General features: G+C 42.3%; 1 protein-coding gene across 1 annotated transcript; it reads right to left on the bottom strand.

Annotated features, from left to right (window-relative positions):
* Positions 1-3,890: 3,890 nt before the first annotated feature.
* LOC129332614 (protein S100-A12-like) lies at positions 3,891-5,846 on the bottom strand. Its single transcript, XM_054983876.1, has 3 exons — positions 5,816-5,846; positions 4,840-5,001; positions 3,891-4,123 (listed from the first exon to the last, which is right to left on the bottom strand). Exons 2-3 carry the CDS (start codon positions 4,981-4,983, stop codon positions 3,950-3,952), a joined length of 318 nt encoding a protein of 105 aa, XP_054839851.1. The 5' UTR covers positions 4,984-5,001; positions 5,816-5,846; the 3' UTR covers positions 3,891-3,949.
* Positions 5,847-10,042: the final 4,196 nt, after the last annotated feature.

The following is a 10,042-nucleotide window of genomic DNA, read 5'->3' as shown; positions in this document are numbered from 1 at the left end:
ATATTCAATTAATTCTAAATGCAAAAATTAATGCAAAAATACTTTGTCTTTCAATATTATTCATAAAGGCAAGCCTCTAAATCACTCATTATTCAATATACCATACAAGGAAATAATCAGTTTACCAGCGTCCCAAGGGGACAGAGTCTCTATGACCCAATGAAATGCTGGAAAGTTCTCACAATATTCTCCTGCAACAATTCTTTTCTGCTGAAGACACAAATCATTTTTTCTTCTGCAAAGAATCTATGTGCTGAAGGCAAAAATCCCTTTGTATTCAGTTGCAATTTTGTAGAAATTCTTGACATTTTTTTTCTCCAGGTAGGTGGAACACTGAAGACGTGATGGGTCCCCCGAAGGGGTCTCCACGCCCTACAAGTGGCCAGCAAAATCTGCTTGTTTCGTGTGATATCCACTTCCTCAGGGGCCAATCAAAAGACCACCATACAACCCGTTTTCTATAAATAAATAAATACAAAACCTTCAAAAATGCAACAGCTTCAGTCTTCATTTAACAATAAATTATCAGGTTATTCTGTATTACCTCAAACCAATGACTCACCAAAGGATCAATGGAGTAACTCTCAGGGACATACAATTCAGCGCACTCAATGCAGTCAGTGTAATCACCACACCCCACATTTCCTTAAATACATTACAGCCATATACAATTTAAAGCAGTACTTACAACAATTATCGCCACAATGTATTCGTATTCACAACATGATATCTAATTTATCCCAAGAAACAGGATAGGTTCAAGTCTAAGTTTAGACCCTGCGGAGGTAAAATTCCCAATTTATTAATCCACTCCGCTTCCCGTCTCAAAAGGTCCCTTTGTTTTGATGCTTGAGATTCTCTTGGTAACACAAACAGGATAGTAAACTTGAATTCAATTTCTTTTATGTGATGACTAATGAAATGCTCCGTTAAGGGTGCCTCCATAACCCGATTCCTAATTCTGGAAATGTGCTCCAATATTCGGGTTTGAACAGGTCGAGTAGTGCTCCCAATGTACAGTTTATTACATGAGCAACTTATTAAGTAGACCACAGATTCTGTTTGGCAGGTAGAGTAATGAGAAAGACAGATCTTGGTAAGCTTACTACCTACTTGTAACTCATTGTGTTGCCAGACTAGGGGGCATACCAGGCAGTGGCCGCATGCAAGTGTCCTTTTGGTAAACCACTCGCCCCTACCCTATCCATATGTTTAGTGTGCACCGGAAGGTCCTTTAAGTTTCTGGTGCATCTGAATCCAATTCTAGGAGGTGTCTGGCATCCAGTAATGTGAGAGACAAGATGCCAGTGTTTATTCACAATCCCTTTTGTATCATTAGTCAATGGTGTGTGTTCCAAGGAGCAATGAATAGTTTCAGGGGTTTCAGTATTACCTCGATGAAACAAATCTTTTCTGGATGTCCTGTCCACCCTATTCTTAGCCTCTCTCACCACTACAGGGGGATATCCTCTATCCAAAAAAGCCTTTCTCCATTCTCCTACTCTCCCTTCTGTAGTCCGTCCGAGAGGATGATTTCCATTTAAGTCTCAACATCTGCCCGTACGGGATATTTTCCTTCAGATGACAGGGGTGAAAAGATTAATAGTCCAAATAAGAATTTTTATCAGTAACCTTTTTAAAGGATCTCACGCCAAGGGTGTTGTGCTCAGTGTGATAAGTGACTATATCTAGAAAACTAATACAATCCATATTGAATTTGGCAGTGAATTTAATATTGTTGTCCAATTTGTTCATCGAAAGTATAAAGGGCTCTACCTGTTCTTTCCCCTGAAACAAAATGTATAAATCATTTATAAATCTTCTGTATGTTCTAATCCTTCCAAAAAAAGGGTTTGCAGATGGTGACAAAATTAATCTGGATTCCAGGTCTGCCATATATAAGTTGGCAATGCTGGGGGCAGCGGCACACTCCATCACCACCAGTTGAAGCAAAAACAGGGTAGCAGGAACCTGCTGTTCTTGTTGGTATAAAACTGTCTCAATTATCCTCCTAGCTCCCTCATGGGGGATGGACGGATATAGGGAGGCAACATCCATAGTAATGAAAGTGTAGTCCAAATTCATTGCCATCCCTTCAATTTCTTGTATAAAGGCGCCTGTATCTTTAACAAAGGCTGATGTTCTTACCACAAAGGGTTACAGGAAAGTGTCTATATAAATTGCCAAAGGGTCTAACACTGAATCACATCCTGACACAATTGGTTGGCCAGGGGGAGGAAAAAAAACCTTGTGGATTTTAGGTAAGACGTAAAATAAGGGGACCCTGGGTGCTATATTCATTAAAGATCTATACATTTGTTATATAATTTCGCCCATCAGTAATCCCCATCCAAAACTATTTTTACCAATTCCACTATGCATTTAGTTGGATCATGATTAACAGGCAAATAGCTATTCCTATCCTGGAGTTTCATATAGGGCATTGCCACCTCCTCCACTCATAATACCAGCTGGGTTAAGGCGCAGGGACATTGTCACTTGCTCCCTGATCCTAGTTGGGTGTAGGAGGGTGGGCATTGCCATCTGATCTGCTCTTGATCTCAGCTGCAATAAGTTGGGGGGGTGAGCATTGCCACCTTCTCCGCTTCTAATACCTGCAGTGTTAAGGCAGTAGGTGGGCATTGCCATCTGCTCCGCTCCTTATAAGTTAAGGTGGGGGTGGGCATTGCCACCTGCTCTGTTCCTATTACCAGCTGGGTTAAGGTGTATGGTGGGCATTGTCAACTGCTCAACTCCTGATCCCAACTGGTTGAAAGGGGGTGAGCATTGCTACCTGGTCTGCTGCTGATACCAACTGGGTTAAGGCACAGGGACATTGTCACTTGCTCCAACTCTGATCCTAGTCGATTGTAGAAGGGCAGGCATTGCCATCTGATCTGCTCCTGATCTCAGCTGTGTTAAGGTTTGGGGTGGGCATTGCCACCTACTCCACTTCTAAAACCTGCTGTGTTAAGGCAGCGGGTGGGTATTGCCACCTGCTCCACTCCTAATGCCAGCTGTGTTATGGTGGGAGTGGGTATTGCCTCCATCTCTGCTCCTAATACCAGCTGGCTGTAGGTGGGCATTGCCACCTTCTCCCATCCTGGTCCCAGCCTCATCTTCCCACTGTGGCATGTTTTGTGGAGGGACATGGCTCCTTGCCTAGGCTTCTCTCTATGGCAGCACACTCTGGTGGTGCACCAGGGTATAAAGTGAGTTGCTTACTCAATTATATAGTAATATAGGCTTTAGAGAGCCACAGCTCTCTTTGTCAGATGCATAGAGGGTATGTTGGTTAGGTACTACTGCACTCTACTATTTAGCTACGTTTTTGAACACTGATTAGATTACCAATTTTTGGGGGGGGATCCAGATATGCAGCTAGTATTATCATTCTAGAATGTCCCCTAATTCTAGAATGTTCAGAGCCAGGTGTTGCCAGCAAACAAGGGAATATAAGAAATGGATTCTACATCTGCATTATGGTCTCTGTGTATGTTTAGCCTCAAGATAGATAGACAGAGATATATTCCTACTAATTCCAGAATATTTTGATACAAACGTTGGCAATATTCAAGGAGATAGATAGATAGATAGATAGATAGATAGATAGATAGATAGATAGATAGATAGATAGATAGATAGATAGATAGATAGATAGATAGATAGATAGATAGATAGATAGATAGATAGATAGATTTTCTTAATTAATAAAGTATTTTTCCTTTGGGGGAACTACAGGACTATGGATTAAAAGGATAGATTTCTTTCAGTAACCTTTTTAAAGGGTCTGATGCCAAATCAATTCAGAACAATGACACCATGTCTTACAACCAGACATTCACATAAAAGCACAGAACAACCATCTCAGGAACACCAGATCAATCTTTATTGTCTCCCAGTGGCAACAGCAACCAGGATCCTGAAATGTTGACCTCACAGGTGGTGTTTAGTGGCTGTGACCGTGGCCATGACCCTGCCCCTCTTTCTTGTGGATGTGATCATGACAGGCAATCAACAATTTGGTAATGCAAGCCATGAATTCTTCAAAAGTGATCTGCCCGCTCTTGTCCTTGTCAAGCTGTTCAAATATTTGATCAACAGACTTTTGGTCCTTCTTTTTCTGTGAAAATTAAAAGATGGTTATGAAGATGGTTAGGACATCGAATTCCCTTGAGATACTTGCCATGATACTGTGTTTGATGGCTGACTCTCAGTCATTCTACATGTGACTTCAGTTCCTCTGAGAGACAGCCTGTGCTCTGCACAGATACACATCACCTTGGGCTTCTGTTAAAAAAAAAGTCATCCAAATGGACTGAGAGAGCTGCCAGTGCAGGAGGAAAAGCTCCTACCTTTCCCTGAAGCTTTTTTCCCCCACACAAAATGTGGGGAAGGAAAGTTTCCCCCTTTCTGCTGCCATGTCTGCTCAGATTACCTCCATGCAGAGCAGCAGAAATGGGGAAAGGTCTCCCCTCTGCATGTTTTTGCACAGGGAAAGGAGCCTGAGAGAAAGGCAGGAGTTTTCCTACCCCTGGTGGCTGATTTCTGAGTCAATCTGCACATTTAAAAAAAAATAGAAGCCAATCCCCGAGGTAATGTGTGTCGGCACAGAGCATGGTTTGTGTCCATGCTGACAAACCATCAGGCATAGAGCAGGCAGCAATGCCTATCCCTTCACCCGGCCATGATCAGGAGTGGTGAAGGGAATCTAATTATGTCTCCGTCTTTGCCCCATCTGCCCATTCCACCACTACCTCAAGCAATCTCAAGATGAAAGCCAACCTCTAGCAATCTGAGGAAGGAGGCCTACTTCTAATAAGAAAATGAGTACCTCACCTTCAGGAAGTTGGGCATCTGCTCCTTGATCATCTTCTTCAGCTCTCCCTTGCTGAGCATATCGAAATGATCCACTCGAATCGAGTATTGGTGGAAAACATTGATGATGCATTCACAGCATTTTTCCAGCTGAGTCTCAGACATCTTGAGTCAGTGGATCACCTATGAAGACAATGTTTTGTTGAGGAAAGAGAAGGGAATACCCAACCCAAGTCCATGAAGCTCATTTTCTTCTCTCTCCACTGAAAATATACACAAGATTAGCAACATTTGTAAGTCAAAAGTAGTTTCCCACTATTTACACAGGGATATATTTGAAACAGTTCACAAACTGCCAAACCTAAGTACCAGACATGACAGTGGGATGAGAGAATGGTTAGCAACAGCTGCTCATTTCACATTCAGTTCCCTGAGGTAATAGTTGTCTCTCCCCATCTGAATGTAATCATTTCACAAATAGTCCCTTATCATGATCACTACACCTAAAACTAGTTCTCTGCACTGTCATTATGAGGAGAAATATACCACTCACCCCCAAGTACCCCCGACTTGTGATTTCATCCAGATGGGTGGCAGAATTCCATTTAACTCCGGGAGTTTTTTCAAAACAGGTTTTTGTGGTTTTTCTCACTGACCCAATAGTAGAAGAATTATTTCCATTTCCTTGTATTGGGTGGACATGAGTGCTAAATGTCCTCTCATTACTTGTCAGGATGATAAAGATCAGCAACCTGAGGGGGTTCCTTGTACACTGTCGGAAGTTACCATTTATTTTCATTTGTTCCATACCTATCTGTCTTACTTTAAAAAAAACCCTCTCTAATGAAAATTCTTGCCTCTGTGCTTCTATGGCTGTTTGAAGTGACACACAGACATTCCCGAGTAATGCAAGAAGATACTGATAACAGTTGATAATCTCGGTCTATCCAAATCCTAATATAAGAGGATTCAACCAAGTTTGTTTAAATTTACTCACCTCAGTCAACAAGCAATGAATAGAAGAGGAAGAATAGGTGACGATGTGGTGAATATCCTTAGGATGGTCGCTTCTATTATAGTCCTCCTTGCTTCCTCCACTGGATGTGAAAACTCGCTTGCTTGCCAAATTACATCCCCAATAAGCAATTGTTCTGTCAGTCACTTGCTCAAGATATTCCAGTATGTTCTTCCTCAAGTGGCCTCCTTGTGCCCCTCCCTTGCAACTTCCAGCAAGTTGTGGTCAGCCAGTTGCCAAGACCATGGTCCCAATCTCTATTTGGCAACCTCCTTATTGTTCAAAGGTGGGGCCCACATTTCTTGGAAGCAACATGAGGTTTTGAAATTCTAATCATGTACCTTTTTAAAAAATAATAATAAGGGATTCTTCTAATCTCTCATGATTACCTTCTCTTCTACACCATGTAGTTTCCAAGTTTCTTTAAGTTTACCAAGTGTGAGCACGCTAGCCGGGTGAAGGAGTGTGCACATTGCCATCTGCTCCTGATCCCAGCTGGGTGAAGGGGGTGGGTATTGTCACCTTCTCTGCTGCTAATCCCAGCTGGGTTAAAGTGGGGGGATACCCTACCTCAGGTACTTAGAACAAAGTTAATGGGGTATTGCTGCAGGGTTTGGACTTTGGGGAGAGTGAGAGAGATAACAGTAACAAAAATACACATAGAACATATGATGGTAGGATAGGCTTGCCAACCTCCAAATGTGACCGCACATAAATAGGACCACAAGGGTCTCCGGGGGTGAGACTGTATTGAGATAAAAATTTAATACTTATCAAAGAGCAAAGTGCTAAGTGCTAAATATATGCAAGGTAAGTCATCAGAAACTCAATAAGACAATCAATTAGAGAAATCAGTTAACAAAAGCATCATACATAAGCCACCAATTTAGCAAGTGCAAGAATACATTCCAAGCATATGGAAAATCCAAGCATAGGAAAATTCGTACTGGAAGCAGAAACTTCAACTTCTCTAGTGAGAAAAACTGGATGTTTGTAGGTTTCTTCTTCAACAAAGGTGTGTGCAGCAGTTCATACTTCAATGCATTGTTTCCGTGCACTCGCCCACCCGCCTGCCACAAAGCGACGTCATTGCACAGCACCAGGAGCGCATGCACACTGTGTGCGCATGCAAGGGCGGCTGGACTTGGGTTGTCCTGGGCACCGGGAAACCTAGATCCAGCCCTGTTTTTAAAGGAGCTACTGGACCTTCTACTATTTTTCTACTGCGGACTAACAGGGCTAATTCCTCTGGATCTACAACAACAACTTAGCTGCTGACCCTCCCTGTAACTCAGCACTCCTACAACTGCCATGAGCTCAGCAGGCCGCCTTGGGTAAGCCACACCTCTCAGCCCCATCTCCCCAGTTGTATTGTGAAGATAACATTCACTGCTCTAAGTGGGCACTCAGAGAAGCGGGAATAATATTGTGGGGATAATATTCACTACTCTGAGAGGGGACTCGTTTGTCCAGCAGGGCTGTATATAAGCGCACTTGTTGTTATTATTATAATAAACACAATATGAAGGAATACTAAGTCAAAGTGCCTCTGGGCGTGTAAGGAGTGGTGACAATCCCAATCCCACAACAACCCTGCCAGAAAAAAGGGAGGCCTGCAATCCTAGAACTCCAGAACCTCTTTTATCAGAGATGAAGTAATAGCTCTTAGTATTTCTTTGCACAGCATAGAAAAAAGTTCTCTGCTTTGAGACTTGTTAATCTCTGATGGGCAGACAGCCAAAGTGCTTAATATTTTATGGCCCTAAACTTAACCCTAACCCTAACCTAAACCCAAACCTGAAGAGAGCTGTGTTTGAATGGCAAGGTCCTGACTTACTGGTACTGTCCCTAAAGATTCTCTCTTAAGTCTAAATATATGGGATAAGCACCAAGGGCACTTACCTTTCAGCTCAGGGAGGGGCCATGGCTCAGTGGAAGAGCATCTGCTTGGCATGTGGAAGGTCCCAGGTGCAATCCCTACTGGCATCTCCGTTTGGAAGGATCAAGTAGCTGAAGACATGAAAAACCTCTCCCTGAGACCCGGGAAAGCCACTGCCAGTCTGAACAGACAATACTGATCTTGAAGGACCCAGAATACCTGAAAGAGGAAGGGAAAGTCAGGTTGCACTTGATCTCCTGCAGCTGGTAGAAACCTTCCTCAAGATTCTTTTATCCACTCCCTGATGCAAGAGGGATTTCTCTAGTCAAAAATATCAGTGATTTTGGTGAGGATGTTGTATCCTCACCACAACTGGATTCCTCAAGAGGAACAAGAAATATGAAATCTGATCCTTATTTCCTGAAGGAAGTGGTCTTAGAAAATAGCGTCTCATTTGTCAAGTGTGGATGGCTGGTTCTGGGGAGTTACAAAGGGCAGAGAATTAGAAAACAGAATGAATAAGGATGCGCTTGGTGTTGTTTACAGAGACCGGTTTCTTTCAAAGGACAGTCATATCCTTATGCCTGATATTTATTAACAATAACAATAACAACAACAATAACAACAACATTTGATTTATATACCACCCTTCAGGACAACTTTATGCCCAGTCAGAGCCATTTACAAAGTATGTCATATTATGCCCACAACAACAATCACCCTCTGAGGTGGGTGGGGCTGAGAGAGCTCCTAGAAGCTGTGGCTGACCCATGGTCACCCAGCTGGCTTCAAGCGGAGGAGTGGGGAATCAAACCTGGCTCTCTGGATTAGAGTCCTGCGCTCTTAAATACTACACCAAACTGGCTCTCCAGTTAATTTATTTATTTATTTTTACTTTAAATTTATTGATTCATTTATTTTTATTTTATTAAATTTATAACCCCCGTTCCCCACAAGAATGTATTACAGTTACTCCTATTTGGATGATTCTACAGTACTGGTTTTCTGCTGTTCAGCTTCCAAATGACCTCGATTTTTGTTTGTGTTTCCACAATGGGATGGCAATCCTAGCAGCAGCTTCGACGTCACTGCAGGTTTTGTCCATTTTTTTCCCCATCCTGCTTTCCCCCCGACTTATTTGTCCATTCGCAGCAGATTAGGGATTTTAATAATGCGAAATTATTTATCTGCTGTTCTCCCCACCCTTGCCCTTTTCTCTCGCCCTTCGAATCAACTTAATTTGATTGGCCAATCATGTTTTCTAAGCCACACCTTTCCATTCCCCTCTTGTTTTTTTTTTTTAAATTATAAAAAATGTTGCAAAGTTTCTACAAGTCTATGCAGAAACATATCCTGTGTCATGTAATGACAGTTGACCAATAATGGGTCCATTTTTCAACGTGCCAAATTTGTTACTTGTTGCTCGCTGACAGCTGATAGCTTCTGAGGCAGAGGGAAAGCAGGGTCATCGGTAACAATTCTCCCTCCAAATCTCAATAACCAATACTCATTCCACGATACCGGTGGGAAATGCTCTGACCTATCAAATGTGTTTGTTTGATGCAATGTTTATATGTAGCAATTTTTTGGGGTGGGGGGGATTAGAAATGAAGAAGATGCATGTCTCTCAACACTTCCCCCAGAAAAAGCAATGAGGAATCGATTTTTATCCTGGCAAATTCTGCACGATGGACTTGGAGCATGATGAAATGAAATGTCAATGCGAAACAAAAGCCTTAATGTGGAATCGGGGAGTAATGGATTCGTACAACTCTACTGCAGCATGACTGCTTAGAAAGTCTGATCAAAATCGATCCTGTGGAATCCCCCTTTAACTGAAACGTTCCGTTCATCTAGACCTATCCCTACAAATTCCAAATTTTACTTCTTGGACATTAAAAAAAATCATTGCTAATCTTTAACAGTGAAATCCTAAGTAGAGATACTCCAGTAGCCCTGGGCTTAGACTGGAGTAACTCTGTTTAGGATTTCACTGTAAGTTTCAAGCTCCTCTCTTAAATTGCTTGAAGTTTAGAATGGGGGGAAGTAGAGTTTTACATTAGCTAACAGGTGGATTCTTCTGTATCGTGCAGTGAATGTTCAAGTTATGGAGGGAGAAAGAGAAAGCACTTTTGCTATAATTCACAATTCCTACCACGTGACTCTCCTTTATTTTAGCCCCTCCCATGGGCATTCATCAGCTGGTGCCCCTTCTTCACATCTATAGGGTGATGTACAAAACCACTAATCCACATATGGGGTTACTGTGGGCCAGGTTTATGAGGGGATTAGTCAGAAGATCAGGGAAATGGTTTCGACTCTTATGCCCT

This window comes from Eublepharis macularius, chromosome 1 (assembly GCF_028583425.1).
Source record: "Eublepharis macularius isolate TG4126 chromosome 1, MPM_Emac_v1.0, whole genome shotgun sequence".
In the NCBI taxonomy this organism is placed as follows: domain Eukaryota; kingdom Metazoa; phylum Chordata; class Lepidosauria; order Squamata; family Eublepharidae; genus Eublepharis; species Eublepharis macularius.
This window is presented reverse-complemented; position numbering and strand designations above follow the sequence as displayed.

Coding starts and splice junctions, on each gene's coding strand:
- LOC129332614 (XM_054983876.1), bottom strand. CDS start 4,983: ATGTCTGAGACTCAGCTGGAAAAATGCTGTGAATGCATCATCAATGTT. Junction 4,124..4,839: donor AGATGCCCAACTTCCTGAAG/GTGAGGTACTCA, acceptor TAATTTTCACAG/AAAAAGAAGGACCAAAAGTC.